This window comes from Crotalus tigris, unplaced genomic scaffold, assembly GCF_016545835.1.
Source record: "Crotalus tigris isolate CLP2741 ecotype Arizona unplaced genomic scaffold, ASM1654583v1 scf7180000017772.1543713, whole genome shotgun sequence".
Taxonomy (NCBI): Eukaryota; Metazoa; Chordata; class Lepidosauria; order Squamata; family Viperidae; genus Crotalus; species Crotalus tigris.
The window spans coordinates 567,689-593,449 of NW_024096623.1; the positions used below are offsets into that span (position 1 = coordinate 567,689).

At 42.9% G+C, this 25,761-nt stretch overlaps 2 protein-coding genes across 5 annotated transcripts in view; one reads left to right on the forward strand and one right to left on the reverse strand.

Annotated features, from left to right (window-relative positions):
• LOC120307269 (gamma-aminobutyric acid receptor subunit alpha-5) overlaps positions 1 to 25,761 on the reverse strand; it is a 213,742-nt gene that overhangs the window by 178,505 nt on the left and 9,476 nt on the right. For all 4 annotated transcript variants that reach the window (XM_039341829.1, XM_039341831.1, XM_039341832.1 and 1 more), the window contains one exon: positions 216 to 337. In XM_039341829.1, the coding sequence (XP_039197763.1) occupies positions 216 to 337 (122 nt within the window). The remainder of the gene's footprint in view (positions 1 to 215; positions 338 to 25,761) is intronic.
• GABRB3 (gamma-aminobutyric acid type A receptor subunit beta3) overlaps positions 1 to 25,761 on the forward strand; it is a 543,595-nt gene that overhangs the window by 162,154 nt on the left and 355,680 nt on the right. The gene's annotated exons all lie outside the window — the stretch shown is intronic.

Consider the following 25,761-nt stretch of genomic DNA (forward strand, 5'->3'; position numbering starts at 1 on the left):
AAAGCCAGCTGGATGACCTTGGACTAGCCATTTTCTCCCAGTCCAAGTCAAATCACAGCATTGTTATTGTGGGGAAACAGGAGGAGAAAGAATATCATTGTTGCTTTAATTATTTGTAAAAATAATAAAGATGAGATTAAAATAAAATAAAATACATAAAATAAAATAAAATAATAAAATAAAATAAAATAAAATTATTGTAGTATTTATCCTACCTCCCAGACCTGGGCGAAGTCTGTTATCATATCCATCCAATAGGCCATCAAGGATCCGAGTGAATATGGTAATGTTATCATTGGTGTCATGTTTCCCTGAAGCTGTTGGCATCTGTGAGAAGCTGTTAAAAGAGAGAGTATAGGAACAACGTAAATATAATCTATCTTGGCTAAAGGTTGTTTTATATTTCAATTTTCATTTAATTATTTAGATTGCTGGCTATCAACATTTCCTGGTGCTTTACAATAAAGATAGTAAGCATCTAGTATTGGATAATGGAAGACTTCACAGGGGAGATTAAAGAAAAAAGTGCAGTCTTAACTGTTTTATAGAACTTTTATAGAAGCTTTCTGCCATTATATTCTATCATTGTGCATATATTCTTCATTTATATCCTATAAACAAACATTTATACCTCTGCATATATTTTCCCTTATTAGCAGAAATTACTGTGCTGGGAAAAGCCTCAGGAAACATCAATCCATGCAAATTCAGGAAATGTGATGCATGGTTAGAAATTTTTGAGACTTGTGAATAACAAGGGCAATGTGCAACAACTTTTTGAAATAATCTGTACTAATGTCGAACAGTTGATACCATTAGAAACTCTATACAAATCCCAGGCGAGCAGGAGTGTATACATATAGCATGAGTCCCATGCTGAATGGCCATTACCTGAAACAGTTTTGATCATGGTGAATGAAGATAAAGTGTAGACAATAATTGATTGAATTCTCCCTGTGGATCAGTTTCTCAATTTGGATCTACCATTGAGGCTGGACAATCATGGAGCAACAACGACAAGGAAAACAGTTGTGCAACTTCAATTGTTAAACCAGGAGTGTCAAACTGCCAGCCCGTAGGCTGGATGCATCATGCTGAAACTGCGCCCACCCCATTGCCGGCAATGTAAAAAAAGTCACAATACATCGCGACACGTCACGTGACGTTATAAGTTTGACACCTCTGTGTTAAACAGTTAAACCAGCTGCATCCCCAATCAGAGGAGAAACCTAGCTTTGGTGATTCACACATTGGTAGCTTCCAGTCTGAATTACTGTATTAGAAATTATGCTCTGTGAAGACATTCTAAAGCTTGCAGCTGGGCCAGAATACCCAACAGCATGGGTAATTTGAGTATCTCTTGAGATTTGACAACTTCCAATTCACACAACTTCAATGGTTTCTGGTTGCTTTTTGAGGCCAATTAAAAAATGTTTCTAATGATGCACAAAGCCTTACACAGCTTTAGATAAAAGATCTTGCAGGACTGACTAATCCCACAGAGTCTGTCCTGCATGATTAGATCACTGCACTTCCAGAAGTTACATTTAACACCAGAATTAGCTTTGACTGCAGCAGCAGTAAAAATAAAATAATTCTACAGTTATTTATGTTTCTTTTTTTCATGTTTGAATTCTAGTTATGAAACAAAGTGCCATTAGAGTTGAAACAAACCCTTTTCTTATTATACCTCACTAGAGTTTAGAAAAGGGACTCAAACAGATAAAAGCTTTAACTATTACAGGAGTCTGCAAAAATCACTTCTCAAATTCACAATGGTTCTGGAAACCATTATGTAAACTGTCAGATGCAAGTTTTTCTCTTACAGGAAGATCATTAGAAAAAAAATAAGAGGTACTGATACATCAGGACAGATCAGTTCTAAAGTGAAAGAAGTTCAGCTGCTGGAATTCTAACTATATCCCTCTGAGCTCAATAAATATTATTAAAATATATTTTAAAGCATCTTGCTTGGTCAATTTTTAGTTTTAGACAGTTGCTAAAGAGTCTAACAATTCTGGTCTTGGTTCAAGGTGGAAGCTGGAGCTAGTAGTCATTAGATCAGACATATCAAACTCACGACGTCATGTGATGTCACACAATGTATCGGGCCAGTTTTGCCATTGCTGGCAAAGGATGGGCGCGGCTTCCGGATGACGCGTCCAGCCTGCAGGCCAGCAGTGTGATAACCCTGCATTAGATTAATAGAAGGCTGTTTTCTACACATGTCTCAGCTTCCCAAGTCCACCCAAGTAACCACTGATTTCTAGCATGGGACAAAGCAGACTACAGTTTAAATTGTGGACTCTTCATACTGCAGTGGGTGTTCAAATTGTTGTGTTTTATTTTATTATATTATCTCCCATAAAGAATCTGAGAAAGACTCTACCAAATCATATCTACAATTCTTCTGTCAAGTTTAGCCAAGAGCAGTGGTCAAATAGGACTTTGTCATTTCTGCAGCTACTGGCCATGTATAAACTTACCTGTTTTCTTTTCTTTTCCTCTTTCCTTCTTATAATAATAATAGTAAAGTTGGAAGGGACCTTGGAGTCATCTAGTCCAACCCCCTGCTCAGGCAGGAAACCCTATACCATTTCAGACAAATGGCTGTTCAGTCTCTTCTTAAAAACCTCCAGTGTGTTGACAACTATTATGTCCACATATATGATCTTTTCAAGACTGATTCGCCCTTTCATCTACATTTTCTCCCTTACTCATAGCTTGACAAGATTGTGGAATGCAAAAATGGGAGGGATGGTATCTAGAAAGGCAACTTTGAAAGCTTGGTGCTGATAACACCAAGGTCACAATGCAGGTACTCAATGGAGAAATGGACTTTTCCCATAACAAGAAGTATTACTATTGGACAATGTGTCCTAAGAGCTTCTTTTTCTGGAAATGCCAACAGGACAGTTGACTTTAAACCAGCTCTGCAATGTAACAGCCTACCTGGACCCTATCAGGAGGCAGCTTCGGGATGTTAGCAGCTGACAGAGGAACAGAACTTCCAGTGTTGGAGGTTCTCCCAGCTGGACGGTTCCCTTACAGGAGGGCACCAGCAACTTGCCTAACACAGCCAGTAAGCTTCAGGGCTGGGACCCTCATAGAGAGACCAAAGGAAGCCATCCCTTGTGAAGCCCTGGTGGAGGCTCAAGCTAAAACTAGGATATAGAAGCTGGCACTCTCAGCCCCAACAAAGCTAGCACCCCCACTCAAGCAACCCAGGCAGCAGTGGGGTTGCAACCTGGGTATGTCCTAGTGTGAGAAGACCGAGTGTTGCCTCCCTTAGCAGTTTGGTTCAATGGACAGCCCAATAACTTGGCTTAGTTCCTCACCCAGGTCTGGAATTATATGGAATGCCATGATATACCCAGATGGGTACACCCAGGTCAATGCCATTACATCTAACCTGGAGAGGGATGCAGTAGAATGGCTAGTGTCTCTCCAGGACCAAGGGGCTCCAAAGTTGCAAGACTTGGATGCTTTCGTGCAGGCATTGTGAGACAGGTTCAAGGACCCTGCAGCAGCCTGGCATGCAGAGATCTGCATCAGCTTCCTACAGCAGGGCAAGCAGCCAGTAGCAAAGTACATCCAATACTTCCATGGCCTGATGGCTTGCCTGAGAGATTGGCTGGAGCATATGCTGGTTTATCAATTCCGGGAGGGGCTGAGCAAGAAGCTGTACTGCTACCACTGCCCATGGAATACAGGCAACCTTCAAGCATGGTACTGGTTGACCACAAACATGGAGCTTGAACTGAGGAGTACCAGGAGCACGCAGCATGTGAGAAATAGCCCCACCAGATGCCCAAGAGATGCCCAGCACCCCATAGAAGGAGAAAAGACGCAATCCCTTCCACGGGGGAAAAAGCCCCGCTGAAGCCTGGGAGCATGTTTCTGATGTGGGAGGAATGGCCACCGAGTGGCCAATTGTCCTGTATCACACCCGGTATTGGCAGCGTGAGCCTGGCCCAACCAAAGCCAGAAAAGCCCCTAGTGAGGCCAAGGGAGAAGATGCAGGTGGCCCAACAGGTTGTAAAGATCTCTCCCCAATCCAGCAAAAGGGAGAGACCTCCAATCCATGACAAGCTCAGCTTGGTCTTCTATGAGAGCGACCGTGAAGGGGAAGATGACCCAATGGTAAATGGCACCATTATCTCCATGACGATCTGGGTGGAGATTCATGTGCCCTCCTCGGGAATAATGGACATCCTCGCTGCCTTGTGTACTCAGTGCCTAATCAGTCTCCGGACTCTGGAGAAACTAAGGCTGAGGCTGAGGAAATTAATAATAATAATAATAAAGTTGGAAGGGACCTTGGAGGTCATCTAGTCCAACCCCCTGCTCAGGCAGGAAACCCTATACCATTTTGGACAAATGGCTATCCAGTTTCTTCTTAAAAACTTCCAGTGTTGGAGGTTCTCCCAGCTGGACGGTTCCCTTACAGGAGGGCACCAGCAACTTGCCTAACACAGCCAGTAAGCTTCAGGGCTGGGACCCTCATAAAGACTATCCATTTTATTGTAGCTCCTGGAATGACTGAGACCATGGTCCTGGGATTAGCCTGGTTAAAGAAATGGAATCCATGAGTAGATTGGGACAGCAACAAGTGGTGGATAAGGAAGAACACAGCTAGCTGGCAGGAGACAGCGAAAACATCTCACACCAGCCATGAGCCTGCAGTTTGTAAAATGAAAGTGGAGTCAGTGAACACACTAAAGCGAAGTGAGGGGTTAGAGCCATTCATTCCAAGTGAATACTGAGACATAGCAGAGGCATTCAGCAAAAGGGAATCAGACGTACTCCCATCCCATCACCCCACAGACTGTGCTATTGAGATCTTGCCAGGGGCAAAATTGCTAAAGCTGAAAGTGTATTCAATGATGCCAAGGGAGATGAAGGAACTTTGGGGGTTCATAGACAAGAACTTAGCTAGGGGATTTATCCAGCCAGCAAAATCAAGGATGGCTGCCCCTGTGCTTTTCAAAGAGAAGAAAGATGGGTCTCTTAGGCTGTGCATGGATTATCACGGACTGAATTGTATCTGTGTAGAGAATATGTATCCCCTCCTCCTCATGAGGAAAGATTTTCATCAAACTGGACTTAAGGGAAGACTATTACTGAATGAGGATTAAAGAAAGAGATGAATGGAAAACCACATTTAACTGCCTTCTGGGTGGTTACCAATTTTGAGGGATGGCATTTGGGTTGCAAGGAGTACTAGCAGTATTCATGCAGTTAATAAATGAGGTCCTGCATGAGCACCTGTACAAAAGGCTGCTGGTGTAGTTGGATGACATTCTAATTTATACCAAGACCATGGAAGAGCATATAAAGCTGGTGAGAGCAGTACTTGAGATGTTGCTTAAAGCCAGCTGTATGTAAAGTTATTTAAACACAACTTCCACAAGAACATCCTAGACTACCTGGGGTATCGCATCTCCAAAGATGGGGTGGAAATGGACCCTGGTAAGGTGAAGGCAATGGAGTGAGGGACATTTACAGAGGTTGCTGAGATTTGTGAATTTTTACCAACAGGTCATCCCCATATTTGCCCAAATAATCCAGTCCATCACCAACTTGCTTAAAACGGGAGGGGGAATGAAGCCTATACCGAGTCACCACTAAACTGATCCGACGAATGCCATGCAGCTTTCAAGAAACTAAAGTGGCTCTTTGCTGCAGAACCTATCTTGAAGCATCCAAACCCAGATGAGCCTTTTGTAATACAGGCAGATGCCAGTAGGGGTGATTTTTCTCCAGGAGAACAAAAAGGGGGAGCTGCAACCCTGTACCTAAATGTCTCACAAGTTATCCTATACTGAGAGGCGTTGAGCCATTTAAGAGAAAGAGGCTCATGCTGTCCGATGGGCTTTTCTGATCTGGAGACAGTTTTGGGAGGGCAATAAGATTACCTTCAAGGTGTGAACGGACCACAAGAACCTGAAGGCATTAAGGACCCAGAGGAAGCTATCCCCTAAGCAAGTCCAACGGGCTCAGTATTTTAACCACTTCAATTTCATCTTTTGCTACTTGCTGGGGGGAGAGAGAACTTCCTAGCAGATGCCCTTTCTCACATGTCCCATTACAGAAGTGCCTGAGAAGAAGTAGTTAACTCCATCATCCCATTCTGGCAGCTTGCAATGCCAGCACTTATGAGGCAGCAGAGAATGACCTCTCTGCAACCAATGGGAGATTCATTGATGCAATTGTTAAAAGATGCCTTGGGGGCAGATGAATGGTTCCAGAGACAAAAAGATGACCTGATGTCAAAAGGGGGCTTAGCATGTTTCCCATCCCATAGAATTACATGCCACCGTATCTGCATGTCATGGCCTTCTAATGCTAACAATCTCCTATTCTTTAGGTGTATCCATTCCTTTATCCAGGCAGATGTTGCCACCTGGTAATATTTTTCCCAGTTTGGGAGGCCGAATCCTCCTCTTTCCTTTGCATCTTGTAATAACTTGAATTTAATTCTCGGTTTTCTCCCTTGCCAAATAAACGTTCTGTCCCAAAAAGATGTACTCTCTGTGCAGAATGATTTCCGGAGCTTGGGGCAGGAACTTAGCAGAATAGGCTGTAGGCTTACTTTTTCAGAGGTTTTATCAGTATATAAGGAGCAAAATGGAAAAGGCAAGTGTATAGCACAATTAAATATGTGGCTAAAGGAGTGGTGTAAAGGGGAAGTCTTTGGTTATACTAGTCACGATGTCTGTAGCTGATCCAATGAAAAAATGTACAAAAGAGATGGTTTGCATCCATCAAAGAAAGGGACTGAGTTACTCGGCAATAAATTCACAGATTTTCTGGAGGAAAATTTAAACTAAAAAGTGGGGAAAGTGAGTTAATTGATACAGAACATCCCTGTCCTCGGCAGTGTAAACATTATAGGGCTATCAGTGCATGTAACATAAATGTGTGTGGATAAGAATATCAACCTTGCTTTTAAAGCAAAATCAAGCTTCTAATAGTGAGTGTCACACAAAGTGCACTAACCAAATAGATAGTAAGATAATAGGGGAACTCAGGCACCACACAGGTTATATAGAAAGTAAACATAGGGTTGGTCATAAAGGACTCAAATGTCTATACACCAATGCACAGAGTATGAACAGCAAACAGGGTGAACTAGAAATTCAGGTTAATGAGGGCAGATATGATATTGTTGCCATTACAGAAACATGGTGGGATGAAACCCACAAATGGAACACACAGCTAGAGGGATTTAAATTATTTAAAAGAAACAAACCAAATAAAAGAGGAGGCGAGTTGCTCTATATGTAAGAAATAACTACATCTCTACAGAAATAGAGCACAGTGATGAAAACTGTCTTGAATGCATTTGGGTCAATATAGGGGGAAAAATGGCATTACCATATTACAGGCCACCCAACCAAACAGAGGAAATAGATGAACTTTTTGCTACTCAGCTAACTAAGGTATGTAGGAAGCACATCACAATAGTAATGGGGGACTTTAACTACCCTGACATCAACTGGGAGACAAACTCTGCACCAAGGGAAGATCAAACAGATTCCTTGCAAACCTAGCAGACAATTTTGTCTCCCAAAAAGTAGAGAAGGGAACTAAGGGATTAGCCATTTTGGATCTAATTCTCACTAACAGAGATGAAATAATAGAAGGTGTTGAAGCCACAGGAACTTTGGGAGGAAGTGATCATGCAATATTGGAGTTCAACATTATGGAAGCACAAGCAATAGAACACAGTCAAACTAGAGTCTTGGACGTTAAGAAAGCTAATTTTAATAAACTTAGAGAGGGCTTGGGAAGGATTCCATGGATGAGAATCCTCAAGGGGAAAACAACTCAAGAAGCTTGGGAAATTTTGAAAAGTGAGATAATAAAAGCCCAGTCCAGCACAATACCAACAAAGAGGAAAAATAACAGCTCTCAAAAGAAACCAGCATGGCTGCATAAAGAACTCTCTGATAAATTGAAAGATAAAAAGGACAAGTATAGAAAGTGGAAAGAGGGGCATATAACTAAGTCAGAATATCAGCAAATAGCCCAACACTGCAAAGATGAAGTGAGGAAAGCTAAGGTTCAAAATGAACTAAGGCTTGCGACCAAAGTCAAAAATAACAAAAAAAGCTTCTTTCAACATGTAAAAAAAACAAGAAAAAAGTGAAGGAAATGATTGGTCCATTAGTGGGGGAAAGTGGCAAGAAGGTGACAAGCAACAGGGAGAAAGCAGAACTATTTAACTCATTTTTTGCATCTGTCTTTACACAAAGGGAAAAAACAGACCAACCAATAGTGCCATAAAAAACAGAATAGAAACACAAGTTAAGATAGGCAAGAAAAAAGTAAGTGAGCAGCTGTCCAGCCTAGACGAATTCAAATCACCAGGCCAGATGGATTACCTCCCCAGGGTTCTCAAGGAACTGGCAGATGTGATCTCAGAACCATTGAACCATATTTTTCAAAGATCCTGGAGCACTGGGGAACTACCAAAGGACTGGAAAAGAGCTGATGTAGTTCCCATCTTCAAAAAAGGAAAAAAAATGGACCCAGGAAATTACAGACCTATCAGCCTGACCTCAATACCTGGGAAAATTCTGGAAAAGACAATCAAGCAATGAATCAGCAAACACCTAGAGGCAAAGTCATTATTAAAAGCCAACATGGGTTTGTCAAAAACAGATTATGCCAGACAAATCTTATTGTATTCTTTGACCAAGTGACAAAATTAGTGGATCAGAGGAATGCTGTGGATATAATTTACTTGGACTTCATTAAGGCATTTGATAAAGTACATCACAACCTACTACTTGATTAAGATAGAAAAATGTGGGTTAGACAGCATCACCACCAGATGGATCCGAAGCTGGCTGACCGGCCGTACTCAGCATGTGGTCCTCAATGGAACCGCATCTACATGGAGGGAAGTGTGTAGTGGGGTGCCCCAGAGCTCTGTTCTGGGCACAGTGCTCTTCAACATCTTCATCAACGATTTGGACGAGGGAATAGATAGGAAAATCATCAAATTTGCAGATGACACCAAGCTGGCAGGAATAGCCAATACTCCAGAAGACAGGCTTAGGATACAGGAGGATCTGGACAGACTTGAACACTGGGCACTATCTAACAAAATGAAATTAAATGATGAAAAAAGCAAGGTTCTACATTTAGGCAAGAAAAACCAAATGTACAGGTATAGTATAGGGGGTACCTTGCTCAATAGTAATAACTGTGAGAGGGACCTCGTAGTCCTAGTGGACAATCACTTAAATATGAGCCAGCAGTGTGCTGCAGCTGCCAAAAAGGCCAACACAGTGCTGAGCTTATTAACAGAGGGATAGAGTCAAGATCACGTGAAGTTTTAATACCACTTTACAATGCCTTGGTAAGGCCACACTTGGAATACTGCATCCAGTTTTGGTCACCACAATGTAAAAAAGATGTTGAGACTCTAGAAAGAGTACAGAGAACAGCAACAAAGATGTTAGGGGACTGGAGGCTAAAGCATATAAGGAAAGGCTGCTGGAATTGGGTATGTCTAGTTTAATGAAGAGAAGGATGAGGGGGGACATGATAGCAGTGTTCCAATATCTCAGGGGCTGCCACAAAGAAGAGGGAGTCAAGCTATTTTCCAAGGCGCCTGAAGGCAGGACAAGACGTAATGGATGGAAACTAATCAAGGAGAGAAGCAACCTAGAACTAAGGAGAAACTTCCTGACAATTAGAACAATTAACCAGTAGAACAACCTGCCTCCAGAAGTGGTGAATGCTCCAACACTGGAAGTTTTTAAGAAGAGACTGGACAGCCATTTGTCTAAAATGGTATAGGGTTTCCTGCCTGAGCAGGGGGTTGGATTAGATGACCTCCAAGGTCCCTTCCAACTTTATTAATTATTATTATTGTTGTTGTTGTTGTTGTTTTTTAAATTTTAAAAGAAGTCTTTGCCTAATTTAATCGGTATACATTGGAATAGAAAAAGTAGTTTAGGGAGTACAATCATATTAATTGTCACGATTCTCCCCATAAAGGAGAGCTGTAAGTTTTCCCATTTATCTAAATCCACTGTAATTTGGTCTATTAGTTTATCGTAGTTTTCTCTTTTAAGTGTGATGCATCTTGCCATCAGTTGAATCCCCAGGTACCTTACTTTTTAGGTTATTTGAATGTTAATTTTTTTCTGCTAGCTCGTTTTCTTGTGATTTGGTCATGTTCTTAACTAGCATTTTAGTTTTTTCTTTGTTAATCTTCAACCTCGCCACGTCTCCATAGTTTTCTAGAATGTGTAATAGTCTTGTGCCAGACTCTAGGGGCTCTTCCAAAATAAAGACTAAATCATCTGCATAGGCCTGTACTTTAAATATCTCTTTCTTAGTTTCTAAGCCTTTAATCAATTTATCTTCTCGAATTATTCTTGTTAAAACTTCTAAAGAGAGTACAAATAATAATGCTGATAGTGGGCAACCTTGTCTCGTACTTTTTTGTATTTGGAAACATTTTGTTAATTCTTCATTCATAATTACTTTTGCTTCTTGTTTAGAATAAATTGTTTTGAACATGTTTATGAATCTTTCCCCAAATTCCATATATTTAAGTTGGGTCAACATAAAATCCCATTTAACGTTGTCAAATGCTTTCTGCGCATCAACCATGCCATTTGCTTTTATTATACAATTTGTAATATTCTAGCGTATCTAATATGATCCTAACATTATATCTCATTTGCCTTTTAGGCAAGAAACTGTTTTGATCAGTATGAATAAGTTCAACTAATATCTTTTTAATCTTTCTGCCATTATTGTCATAAAGATCTTGTAGTCTGTATTTAATAAAGAGATAGGTCTGTAGTTTTTGATGAGAGTTAAATCAGGAATTAACATAATGATTCTTCTTTCCATGAATTTGGGATCTTTGCTACTTTTAATACTTCATTAAATGTATCCAATAAAGTTGGGCCCACAAGTTCTTGAAGATTTTTGTATATTTCAGATGGTAATCCATCAGGGCCGGGTGTTTTATTACTTTTTTGTTTTTTAATTGCTTCTATAATTTCCTGAAGTGTTATGTCCTTATTTAATATACTTTGGAATTCTTCTGGGACCTTCGGCAGATCAGCATTCATAAGGTATTGTAGTATTCTTCCCTCACTAATCGTTTCATCATCTTTACAGAGGTTTTTGTAGAATTCGTACATCACATTTTTTTTTCTTCAGTCTGGTGTACCATCTCCCCCGCTTTGTTGCATAGTTTACTAATCCATTTTTTTTCTTTTTGTTTTTTCAGTCTATAGGCCAACCATCTCCTGGGATTAGTTGCCTGTTCAAAAAAATTTTGTCTGATACTTTTTATTTTTTGTGCCAATTCTTCCTTTTCTATAATGTTCAATTTATGTTTATTTAGATCTAGTTGTCGTTTTAAATCCCTACATTGTGGGGGTTTTTTGTAGTTCTGTTTCCAGTTTTTGGTGTTCTTCCTCTAGACTTTTTTGTTACTGCCTTTTCTTTTTATTTTCATTGGCCATGTATGCAATTGCAGTTCCTCTCATGACTGCCTTGGCTGTATCCCATAGATTTGTCTCCTCTTTCTTGTTTGTCTGGAAGAATATCTGCATTTGTTCTTCTATCTTATATTTGAATTCTTTTTGATTTAAGTTTGTCTTTTTTGAGGTCCACCTCCTTGTTGTCTTCTGTCCTTTCCATTTGATTATAATAGGATTATGGTCTGCCCATGTATTAATATCTATTGTTACATCCTCTACATCTGAATTTAGTTCTTTCGTTGTCCGGACCATATCAATTCTAGACCACAATTGGCGATGCCCTGAATAATATGTGAATTGTTTTACATTCAAATTTCTCTCCCTCCAGCTATCCTGGATGTTAAGTTCCTCCGCCATTTTTTAAAAAAGTACCAGGCAGTATTCTAGTTCCTTTCCTTGCATTCTCACTTTTATAGTCTAATTCTCTATCTACAATTGCATTGAAGTCGCCAACTAAACAAATATTCTCATTTTCGATATCACCAATAATCTTATGTAATTTCTTGTAAAATTATCTTTGTCTATCGTTGGGGGCGTAGATTCCTACCAGGGCGACTTTTTTTTTATTCAGGGAAATTTCAATTATCAGTATTCTACCTTCTTTGTCCTGATAAATTTGTTTTGCTGGGATTCTTTCCTTGACATATATCACTATTCCTCCTTTTTTCTGCTATGAGAGTGATACAAATTTAGTTCCTAACTTGGGGTAGTTTAATAGATCTTGGTGTTGATTCTTTATATTTGTTTCTTGTAAGATTATTATGTCTAAGTTTTTCTTACTAAGCTTACCGTATATGCTGGCGTATAAGGCGACTTCCGCGAGCGCTAAAATCGGCACCAAAGACGGGGGTCGTCTTATACGCCGAGTCGTCTTATACGCCGGAAATACTGGTAGTTTCTGGCATATAAGACAACATTCTAGGAATGCGGCCCGGCGATAAAGACAGGGGTCGTCTTATACGCCGGGTCGCCTTGTACGCCGGCATATATGGTATTCAAAATTTTATTTCTCTTAGCTGGGGAGTTTAAACTATTTACATTTAGTGATAATACTTTTAGTTCTTCCGCATTACTGCCTATATTTTGATCTTGTCACTCTTGTCAATCTGTCTTCTTTAAATTCTTTATGTCTGCTTTCATCGTCATTGCCATAGTTCATTTTTTCCCTTCTCTCAATTTCCCATTCTTTGCTTTGTGCTTCTCGTGCCTTTCTGCTATGACTCTCTGTAATATCTTCTTCTTAGTTCTCTTTCTTCTAATTCATCTTTGCTATCTAGATATTGCTGCAAAAACTCTTCTGCTTTGTTTATTGTGTCCAGCCTGTATCTTTTTCCTTGCTACACATCTATTAGATGTGTAGATTAAAATTAAAAAATCTAACCACATGGAAATTTCCAATTGGATATTGACATTGGAGATATTTATGCACCCAAAATTTATGAACTAAGGAAGGGTAACTACATATAAAGACATTCTATATGAGAATGGAGAGTTGAAAACAAGGGAAAAAATTATTAGAAAATGGCATAGAGCTGGAAATGGCATTGTATCTGCAAATACAATCACGATATAGAAAAGATAAAAAAGAACTCGGGATAAAATTAGAACACACAGAATTAGATAAAATCTTACTAGAAACAGAAGATAAAACGATAAAAAAGATATATCAATATTTATTAGAACAAGACATGCTAGAAGAACAAGTAAAAGATACAATGCTAATTTGGAGCAAAAATTTGGGGTATAGTGTCGATTTAGATAATTGGCAATTATTATGGGATAGGAATAGGAGGCTAATGTTAGCCACTACCTATAAAGAAAATCTATATAAGATGTTCTACAGGTGGCATCTTCCCCCCATAAGATTAGCAAAAATGGACAAAAAAACCTCATTGATATGTTGGAAATGTAGAAAATCACCAGGGACCTACTACCACATGTAGTAGACATCTGATAAAAAATTGGTTGGAAGAGATATTATCACAAAAAATCAAATTAAAACCAGAAAATTTTTTATTAAGGATTACTAAGGAAAAATCCAGCAAAGGATCTTTATATTTAGTACTGCATATTCTAACTGAAGCGAGACTAGCCTATGCTCAAAAATGGAAGAGAAAAGAAACCCCTACTGAAGAAGTAATAAATAAAATTCTATCCTGTGCGGAAATGGATAGGTTAACATTAGAATTAAAAATAAAACTGAAATAGATTATTTCGACATTTGGAATGGAGTGTATAAAGGACTAGTCAAGGAGGAATGCTGGGACGAATATTGATTGATAAGTTGATAGTTTAGAAATCTTTATACTAGTATTCTTTATAAGATAGAATGGAAAGTTATTTAACCACAATGTATATGATTGAAAGAACGCTTACTAGAAAGTTCACAGATCCTATATGCATATTCTGTTATAATGTAAAGATTTTTTTTCATAAGTTAATACTAATAGTATTGCTTAAACGAGGGAAGTTGTATTATGTCCACTGTGTCTTTTTTGTTTTTAACTGTATATTCAATAAAATTTAAAAAAAGAGGGGAGTAAATTGTACATCCCAACCAGCCAGAGAACCTTTGGTCCTGCAGAGAAGCCATGATGTAAAACCCACATGGCATTTTGGATTAGTGAAAATCCTTCATTTGGTAAAAAGGTAATTTTGGTAGCCAAAAATGAAAAAGGACATAGAAGTCTATGTGGCTATTTGCCCCATGTGTGCCTCCATGAAACACCTACCTGGGAAGCCTCCAGGCTTGCAATAGTTGGTGGCTAAGCTGTAGGAAAAGATATCCAGGGACTTTGTCATGGAGTTGTCTGAGAGTGCTGGGAACACAGTAATTTGGACTACCATTGACTTGTTTTTGAAGCAAACAAATTTTGTGGCGTGTTCAAAGATTCCTTCAGCCTGGGTCCTAGCCAAGATGTTTGTGCAACACATCTACTGACTACATGGGGTCCTGAATTATGGTCACCACGATGTAAAAAACATGCTGAGACTCTAGAAAGAGTACAGAGAAGAGCAACAATGATTAGGAGACTGGAGGCTAAAACATATAAGGAACGGTTGCTGGAATTGGGTATGTCTAGTTTAACGAAGGACGAGGCGGGACATGATAGCAGTGTTCCAATATCTCAGGCGCTGCCACAAAGAAGAGGGAGTCAAGCTATTCTCCAAGGCACCTGAAGGCAGGACAAGAAGCAACGGGTGGAAACTTATCAAGGAGAGAAGCAACTTAGAACTAAGGAGAAACTTCCTGACAGTTAGAACAATTAACCAGTGGAACAACCTGCCACCAGAAGCGGTGAATTGCTCCAACACTGGAAGTTTTTAAGAAGAGACTGGACAGCCATTTATCTGAAACGGTGTAGGGTTGCTGCCTGAGCAGGGGGTTGGACTCGATGACCTCCAAGCCCTTCCAACATCATCATCATCATCATCATCATCATCATCATCATCATTATTATTATTATTACATTATTCACTGCAAAGTTTTGGCAGGAATTCTTAAAAATGATAGGCTCCTCCCAGAGTCTTAGTTCTGCCTATCATCCAAGTACTAATGGGGCTGTTGAACGTGACAACTCACTAGAAGAGCAGTACCTGTGCTGTTATGTAAATTATCAGCAGACTAATGGGACTGAACTTCTGCCTTTCACAGAGGTGGCATATTACAACTCAGTGCACAGCAGCAGAGATTTTACTCCCTTCAAAGTGGCCATGGGGACTGAGTTTGTGCCCATGCCAGAAACCCCATCCTTAGGGTCATTAGCTGATTGGATGGATACATTAAAAGCCATATGGCCCACTGTGTGTGAGGCACTGAATAAGGCTAAGGAAAGTCAGAAGAGGCAAGCATATCGGAAGAGAGCTCCTTAGCAAGAGTTCAGAGTAGGGGATAGGGTGTATTTGTCCACTAAGTACCTGAGACAACCTTGCAAAAAGTTAGGTCCCAAATACATAGGGCCTTTCCACATTGTCCAGATTGTAGTAAATCCAGTGATGGTGGAGCTGAAGTTGCCAAGAAGTTGCCGGGAAGTTCATCCGGTATTTCATTGCAGCATTTAAAACTTTTTCAGGAATCTGGTTTGAGGCCAGTCAAATAACACCTCCTCCTCCCATCCTAGTAAAGGGAGAGGAGCACTACAAGATCAAAAAAATTCTCGACTCCAGACATCACAAGGGAAAATTACAGTATCTAGTACTATGTAAAGGCTACCCATTAGCAGATGCTGAGTGGGTGATTGCCCCTGATGTTAGGGCAGAGAGATTAGTTAAGAAATTTCACATTAGGCATCCTCAATAGCCCTATTAGGGAATGTAGCAGTAGTTGGATTGTATGTAATAATGTGTATGTATGTATGTTTATTCTTGTTCCAGGTCTACTTTTCTTCCGGGGGGGGGGTCAGCATGTGAAGACTGATTTACCCTTTCACCTACATTTTTTCCCTTGCTCATAGCTTGACAAGATTGTGGAATGCAAAAGTGGGAGGGATGGTATCTAAGCAACCGGGGTATCTTTGAGGGTTTGGTGCTGATAATACCAAGGTCACTAATGCAGGTGCTTGATGGAAAAGTGGACTTTTCTCATAACAAGAAGTATTACTACTGGACAATGTGAACACCTGGTGGGTGGCCGCTAGGGAATCTATTGTTTAATTAAGTTTTTGAACGGGAAAATCAGAACTGTTTTCACTTTTTCTGTGCCAGTGTAAATTTTCAGTAAAGTATTATATTCTTAGAAAAATCATGTCCAAGGAGGTTTTTTTTTTTTTCTGGAAATGCCAACTGGACAGTTGACAGATCTCAGTTATTCACTTATTTGCAAACAAACATAGAGAGAAAAATCTCTTTTAGATATTGAATTTTGTATGGGAACATATCAGTTGAACAAAATTAGTGTGGAATGACACATACAGAATACACACAGGGAGGCATGCACATAATTCACCAGTTAAAATTTCTGCAAAGGCAAAATTTTCAGTATGGCATATTCTTTATAAGTTAAGTAAAATGTACACATTCATAGTTGTCAATGAAAGGTGAGACAAACTGAATTCAGACAACTATTGGAGGCTTGACTAGCCTAATGTTGTTTGATGTTATTAGTCACCGATTCATGTCGGCAGCAAACACTTGCTTCAAAATATAATGAAGTGATCAATCACTCTTTAAATCCCTGTTCAAATTTTACCTGTGGTCACTTCACCATATTTGGTGTTGTTTCAAGGGGATGCCTAAGCCTCTCACAAATTAACCAACTCTAATAGAGACTACTTGTTTCATTTTAATGAAAAGTAGATGATCAATGTATTCTCTAACAATCTGACATAAAATTGAGAATCCTGTTAAACATTCCCTAGTCGGTACTGTTTCCCTGAGCAAAGAGTGTACTGATCTTAAGTAAATTCTGGATGGAAAACCCAAGGATAAGTTTCAAACCACATAATAAAGATCTTTCATAAATTCCATTTTTATTGCTACACTATACCACTTCCCAAAATGTCACTTATATTTGACCCAGTATAGGATTGCTAAACAATAAGAACATATTATATCAAGGAAGAAATGTATTTCTGTTATTCTGACAGCAAACTCATGAGAATTAATTTTCCCAAAGGGCCACATGAGAAACTGAGAATGTTGTGGAGGCCCACCATGCACTATGTCAGTGTCCTTACCAACCCGGTTCCCACAGAAAACAAGTGGTAGACGTCAAGATGGCTGGCAAAAATCAGAACGGTCAGACCAGCATTTAATCACAGCAAAACAAAGATAGCACTGGGAGTGATTTCCTCCCAGCGCCTTACATACAGTCCTCCCCCACCAGCTCCATCCCCCACCCACCTAGCCAGCATCCAGTGGCTAAAGTTAAGAACAGTGACGCTGGCCTCTGGCCCTCTTCTCTGTTTGGCTGTTCAGTTTGCATTGCCGGGTGATACTCCTGTGCCGATCAGTGCTTGTCGGATGCATGGCTGCTCAGCTGTTCAGCGGCTCCGCTTTTGGCCACTGTTCAGGTAGGACTGCCCCTGGCATCTCCCTGAGTATTGTCCTTGCCACTAGCCTCCGCTAGCCTCTTCCCCAATGTCTCCCCGCTGGCTTCCTCCCGGCGGATGTCTTTGCCGCTGTTCTCCTCCCTGGGGCCTTCCCACACTGAACAGCTGTCTGGCAGCCAAACCATGGAACCTCTCAGCCATTCAGTGGTGCCACTGGCCTCCTTCCCGGTATCATCGTCTCCCTCCCCCCCCATCAATGTCAAGCCCATGGGGCTTGACAGGTGGCCCCCTCTACCAGGGCTCCACCTGGAAGGCAAGGAAAAACATGTGATTAACTCATATGCTGTAGCGGACAGTTCAGCTGACCCCCCTCCTGGCTTACTGGGACATCGCTGGTGGAACTTCTGCAACAACCGAGGGGCTTGAATGTCTGCTTCCCCCACCCAGGACACCTCCGTAACAGGGTATCCCTTCCACTGTACGAGGTACTGCAGCTGACTCCGTTGGATACGGGAGTGCAATATCTCTAATATCTTGTAATGGCCCCCTTTGACAAAAGCTGGTACCTTTTTCATGGACCTAAAGGAGGTCCCCTCCACTGGTTTCAGTAGGCTACAATGGAAAACCGGGTTATCTTCCCCAGAAGTCAGGGTAGCTGTAGTTGCACAACTACTGGATTAATTACCTGCATGATTCGGAATGGCCATATAAATTTCGGCCCTATACTTGGTGAGACACCAATTTTTGCAGGGCAACCGCAGGCATAGGTACTTAGTTGACAAGTATACCATATCCCCCACCCTAAAAGGCTTTTGTGGCTTCCTTTTCTTGTCTGCCTGTGCCTTTGAGGCCTCCTCTGCTTTTAGTAAAGCCTTCTTCACATTCCCCCAAATCCCCCCCCGTGAGCTATCCAATCATGGGGTTGACAGGGGGAGGGGTCCCCCTGGGAACACTCTGGGATCGGGACAAAGTCTAGGCCATGTACCACCCAGAAGGGGGTGAAGCCGGTGCTGCTGTGAACCGTGTTGTTATATGCTACTTCTGCGAACGGTAATAGGTCAACCTAGTCCATCTGTTGATAAGAGATGTAGCATCACAGATACCGTTCCACCATAGCGTTGGCCCGTTCGGCCACCTCATTGGTACTGGGATGAAAAGCCGAGCTGAGTCCTTGGATGACTCGATGGAACGGATGAACTCACGCCAAAAGTGAGCCGTGAACTGCACCCCCCAATCGGATATGATCCGTCAGGGCACCCCATGCAGTTGGTACATCTGTGTGATGAATAGTTTGGCCAGTCTACAAGCAGACGGCAGCCCCCTACATGGAACAAATGGGCCTGCTTAGAAAAGAGGTCAGTTACTGTCCAGATCACTATATAACCATGGCTCTCTGGCAACTCCGCGATGAAGTCCATGGCTATATCCTCCCAGGGCCAGTTGGGTCCACCACTTTTTGCAGCAACCCTGGCGGCCTCCCAGTATGGGGCTTTCTGGTGGCACACACAAGGCAGCCCCGTACGTCCGACTTCATCCGTGGCCATCAGAATTGGTGTCTCACCAAGTATAGGGTTCTAAGAAACCCAACGTGACCCACCTGTTTCATGTTATGGCACCTCTGTAGCACCCTCGGTCTTACTGCCTGTGGAACATATAGCTTGTCACCCTTCCAAGCCAGCCCCTCCCTCTTAGTCAGCAGGGCTTGATGTCCCAGCAGCCAGGGATCATCTTGGTTTGCTTTATGCAGCTCTTGGACCAGGTCGTTTGCTGGTTTGCATGCAACCACCTGCACTGCTGACTGGCTGAAAGGAGGCATAATGGCTTGTACCATCTCCCCCGCTTGCTGTTATATTGGGGCATGTGACAGGGTGTCTGCTAAGAAGTTCTTAACCCCTGGCACATACTTCAACTGAAAGCAGAATCGTTGGAAGTATTGTGCCCATCATATGTGTTTCGGGGACAGGTGCTGCGGTATCTGCAAAGCCTCAGCAGTTTTTCTAACACCTGTCTTACCAGTCAGACGTGTTCCGTCATGTTGGAGGTATAGATCAATATATCGTCCAAATACACGAGCACCCCACGGTATAGGTGCTCATGCAATACCTCATTGATGAGCTGCATGAACTCCCTGCAAGCCGAATTGCATACCCGGAACTGGTAACTTCCTAGTGGGCAGTTGAACACCATCTTCCATTCGTCCCCCCATTTGACTCGGACCCTGTAATACACTTTCCAGAGGTAAAGTTTAGTGAACACCCTACCCTTTGCCAAATGGACCAATAAGTCCTTCATTAGTGGTAGGGGATACATATTCTCAACGCAAACCCCGTTGATGCTGCGGAAGTCCAAACACAGGGGCAAGAATCCGTCCTTTTTCTCCTTGAAGAGACCCGGGACTGCAATCCGTGACCATGCCGGCTGGATGAAACCCTTGCCAAGTTCTTGTCAGCAGCTCCTCCATCTCTTTGGGCGTCATCGCATACATCCGGTGTTTCGGCAGTTTGGCACCCGGCAAGATGTTAATGCATAGTTGGTTGGTCAGTGAGGAGGTAGCACATCACACTCACGTTCACTGAACACCTCGACAAGGTCGGCATACACCACTCGGAAGGAGGCTTCCCCCCTCACACATTCCTGCCCCACCACTGCCTCCCTGCTTCTCTCTCCGCCCTTTTTTGCTTGTTCATGAGCTGAGGACCAACACCAATCCATAACTTTTGGTATCCCCCTTCCCACCAGATTGTAGAGCCCCACTTGTCCAGCCATGGAAGTCCCAAGGTAACGGCCTCTGTCATGGAGGGGATCACTATGAACCAGAGGACCTCCCAATGGGCCCCCATCTCCAGCCGAACTGGCTCCATTATGAAGGTAGCTGGAGCCTCACCACCACCAGAAGGGAGCCATCCACCTGTTCAAACCATATTGAGCTGGCCATCTGCCTCATTCTGATCCCCACCTCAGCCACTATGGCCTTGCTGATCAGGCAACGGTTGCAGCCGGAATCAATTAGGGCCCTGTACTCCCCATGGTGGCCTGTTTGCAGCCCTGTCAGAACAATGGGGATGACGAATAGTCGTATAGGTTCACTTACCTTCACTGCCTCATCCTCGCTTTTGTAGGCTATCAGCTGGTATCTTGTAGTGGCTGTTGCCTCCTCCTCCTCCTCCGGGGCCCCCCCTCAAGGGGTGGGGCTCTCTGCCTGCAGTGCCAGGTCTTCTTGGGTTGGCTCCAGCTCTCCAAGGGGTCCCTGGCTTCCCCCCTGAAATGGGGACTGGACACTCCGCCATCTGATGTCCCGGTTTGTTGCAGCGGAAGCATCTAAATGATGGCCGAGGAATACCCGCAGAGGAACCCGGACCAGATCCCTGGGCCCTTCATCCCTTGGTCTCTGCATGGCCCTGCGTGGTGCTGAGGGGCCATCCCCCTTTGGTCGAAATTCCTGCAGGCCTGCATCCAGGTCTACCACCACACGAAACCAGTGTAACCGACTTGGGACGCCCCAGTAGACACATGTCTGGTGCAGGTCCCGGTCCAAGCCTGTCCAGAATTGGTGAACCAGCAGGCATTCCAGCCAGGACCGCAGGCTGTCAGCCACCCGCTACAACTCACATAGATAATCGTGGACCGGCCCCACTGCTTCAGTGCCAGCAACTCCCCCTCTGACCATTAAACTTGTGATACATCCTCAAAACGGGAACGCAGAGCCTCCAGAAACAGGCTGGTGTCGGCTAATTCCCTGGCATGGTCACTGTATAAATCCGCCACCCATTCTGCTGCTTCGCCATGCAACCCCACAGTTGTTGCCACCACCATTGTCCACTGGGATGGATAAACCAGGCGTATTGGTCCCAATGGCTAATGACTTGGCTTAAGAACATTGCCAAACCATCCAGGTTCCCATCGAACGTCACCTTCAATAGTGGAGGACCCCAGGCCATCTCCTAGGCCCATGACCCCAAGGGCCATCCCGGGCCTTGTAAAGCATCAATTGCAGGTGAAGAGTGCTGTTCCCCGGTCCCTGCTCCCTCCCAGGCCGCTGATCCGGCCGCTGGAATTGGACGCCTGGGGGGGCTCCGCTTGGAGCCATCAGCCACCTACCTTCCCGCACAGCCTGCAGTTGTCCTGTTGGAATGGGCAGGAACACACCCTGATCAGGGCCTCCCACCTGTGGGGTATCAGGAGCGTAGCCGGCACCTAACTTCAACTTCGGACTAGACAAACGAAACCTGATCGGCCCCGACTAGGTTGGCTGGGTCCCCATTCATGGCCATGCAGCCGTTTCGGGTCCCACCTCCCACCTCAGCCATGAGAGGGGATCCTGGAATGCAGCCTCTCCAAACCTCTCCCTCAGAATGTCCATTGTGTGTCTCCTTGGTGCCGTGGAATAGCTCCAGTCCCCTTCGTTATTATCTGTCAGATGCCTTTCTCTCTACTCCATCATGGGATGGCCCAAAGCACCCGGTGTGTGTGTTTGGCCAGCTGCCAAGCCGTGACAGCTGAACTATGCCACCACTCTCCTGAGGTTCCTGCATCCTGCATCACCCCTGAAACCGTCTGTGTGTCACTCACCGGACCTGCAGGGCAGGCCTCACGCACTTTGGGCTGCACCACCGGCTAGGTATCTTCATTTCCCACATCCAGAGTTGGCGCTGCCACCTCAGCTGGCTCTCCCCCAGCTGGCTCACCCCCAGCCGCCATCTCCTGTGTCCCCTCAGCCATTTCCTGAACAGAGCACAGGGTAATGGGTAGGGACAAAACAAAGAGCAGCACTAACTTTCAGTGTCAGTGTCCTTACCAACCTCTGGTTCCCACGGAAAACAAGTGGTAGACATCAAGGTGGCTGGCAAAAATCAGAATAGTCTGGCCAGTGTTTAATCACAGCAAAACAAAGTTAGCGCTGGGAGTGATTTCCTCCCAGCACCTTACATACAGTCCTCCCCCACCAGCTCCACCCCCATCCACCTAGCCAGCATCCAGTGGCTAAAGTAAAGAACAGTGATGTAGGCCTCTGGCCCTCTTCCATTTGACCATTCAGTTTGCATTGCCGGGTGACACTCCTGCGCCGATCAGCTGCTTGTTGGACACACGGCTGCTCAGCGGCTCTGCCTTTGGCCACTGTTCAGATAGGACTGCCCCTGGCGTCTCCCTGGGCATCATCCTAGCCTCCGCTGGCCTCTTCCCCAATGTCTCCCCGCTGGCTTCCTTCTGGCGGATGTCTTTGCCACTATTCTCCTCCCTGGGGCCTTCCCACGCTGTCTGGTGGTCAAGCTGTGGAGCCTCTCAGCCTTTCGGCAGCGGCGCTGCCCTCCTCTCCAGTATCGTTGTCTCCCTCCTCCCCATCAATATCGAGCCCACAGGGCTTGACACCCTATCCCCAATGCTACCACCATTCCACTCTTCCCCACCAACGACACTGCTGCTACACTGATGCCCCACCCCAACCCTTGTGCAGGCCAAGTTGGGCCTGCCTGAGGGCCGTAAAATGCCCAGATCTACTCATAAGGGTTGAGCATGCTACCAATGGGGACAAAAATAGGAGATGAGTATGGAGCCCAAATAGATGTATTCCTAATGCATTATTTTGCCATAATATTTAGCTAAAATAAGATAAGTGAAATTTGTAAAGTTTTGTTGAATGGGTTGATTTAAAACTGCAAACAGTTTGCTCAGATCATATAAAATGTCTTGGAGCCTTTAGATTCAGATTTGTCATTTAAATGTTTAAAACACCACCATGTGTTCAACAGAGAGAAAAAACATCCACAGGTAATTCTCGATTTACAACCACAATTGGGACCAGAATTTCCATTGCTAAGCAAGATGACTGTTAACTGAGTCATGTCCAATTTTACAGCCTTTTTTGTGCAGTCATTAAGTCAATCATACGGTTAAGCAAATCGGCTTCCCCTCTTGACTTCGTCAGAATCTGACTGGGAAGATAGCAAATGTTGATCGTGTGACTTCATGAGGTTGCAAACTTTTATAAATACATACTGGCTGTCAAGCACCCAAATTTTGATCATGTAACCTTGGGGGTGCTGTGACAGTCAGAAGTGGAAGGAGTAATCGTAAGTAACAGTTGTTGTAACTTTGAAAAGTCACTAAACAAATACAGATGCTTCTCCAGCAATATGGAAATGGAAAATATTTACCATAAGAGACCACATTTCTGCAATTCTCTCAGGAACATCTCCTATCAATGAGGAGGCATTGTGAAAATTATTAGAAAAGTATTGATTTTAATGACTTTGTTTCTAACATAAATTTGAACTGAAGTAAAATAAACAGCAGAGGTTACCTTTTAAAATATGTGTTTTAGATATATATATAACCAAGGGTAGATAACTGAGTCTAGGCAGTATGATTGGCCTTGAAAAAAGCTAAGGTAGCGTTGGTCATGGTTGAGCTCAGATCCAGAACTAAAAGCTTACTAAGAAGTGAAAAAAACCATATAGTCTGACAAAAAAGCCCTGACAAACTATTTCCATGTTGTTGCCAAGAAAATTACATGAATTGTCTGTGTAGTCACCAGGAGCTGACATCACCTAAAATGTTGGGTTTTTTTAATAGCTTGAAGCAGACTAGCATTTTGAAGAAAGAAGAAAGTAGCTTCCACAAAGAATTTCTTACCCACAGTGAAGAATTACCATATATATAATTGGATATTGCTTTTGGTCAAATACGGTTCACAAGTTTTAAAACAATTTTTAAAAATTTGAAAACTTTTTAATTCAAGTTAATGTAGGATATAATAATTCTTATGAAAAGTACACTATTCTGATCTCTTATGTATGATAAAATCTTACACATACAGAAAAGCAGATCTATCCTCATAACCTTCATGGGATTCTTTTCTGCTTTAAAATCAACAGAATTCTAGGTCACCTTAAGGCAGAAGCGTCAGTTTGCCCTTGCTTCATAAACACCCAGGGAACATCTGTTTTATGCATGAAATATCTCTATGGCGTGGAAAAGTGGATAGAGTGTTTCTAATTTTTCCACAGAGACAGAGAGAGAGAGAGAGAGAGAGATAAATTACATAGCAGTAATTGTGTAGGTTGATTATAACAGAGACAACAAAATATATTTGACACATTGAAGGCTAATCAACATGGTTTGCAATTATTCAGCTAATCATCAGGATAACAGGGCCAAATAAGATTACTCACAACATCTTAGGTATGGACACCAGAAAACCTTCAAAGGTTGCCTTGGATTGTAATTTTTTATGGGAAATATAATTACAATTTTAAAATCTTTTTTGTTACATATTCACACAATGAATTTGTTTTTTAATCTTTTTTTTTCATATACTCTTTTTCTTCTATGGTCATTTTCTCACCCAGTGCTTGTAAGTTAACCTATCTGGAAATTGATAGATTAGATTAGATTAGATTAGATTAGATTAGATTAGATTAGATTAGATTGGTAGACAGACAGACAGACAGACAGACAGACAGACAGACAGACAGAGATAGATAGATAGATAGATAGATAGATAGATAGATAGATAGATAGATAGATAGATAGATAGATGATGGATGGGCATTTGAGTGTTCTTATGTAGCATTCACTGGCTAACCTATAACCTTTCTAAGTAGGGATGGGAAAATATTGCTGGGCATTATTTTGCCTCCTTCCTTAATTGTCAAGAAACTTAGATACCATTCTTGTTCCAAATGAATTTGTGTGGATTTCCACCCCGAAAACATAATCAAAACCTACCAGTATTGAGTGAGGTAAATTTTCTTGTATGGTGAAGAGGAAAAAGAAATGGGTTAATCAGGGGTGTCAAACTCAATTTCATTGAGGGCTGCATCAGCATTGTGGTTGCCCTCGAGGGGCCAGGTGGGTCTAGCCAGGGTGGGTGTGGCCTACTGGGTGGGCGTGGATGGAGTAGGTATGGCCTATTGTGTGGGCATGACCAGCTCTACATCATTCGCGTCAAGGGTGCCTGTGGGGGCCTGGGCAGGAGTGGGACAGATCTGAGGGTCTCTGGAAGAAGAGGGTGGGACCAGGGCAAGTGTCAAGGCATGGTCCACTGGAGGAGCCTCACTGTTCCTCTCAGGCCATGCGGGGGGGGCTGGATGGTGGTGCAGGCTGCCCAGAGCCCTGGGCCGCAGAGGTCAAACGCCCAGCCTGGCCCTCGAGCACCCGCGGCACCAAGCTCAGCCCCACTTACCCAAGGGGGTGCCCAGCTGCACTTACCTCCTCCTCAAGGCTGCTGCTGCTGCTGTGCTTGCTCT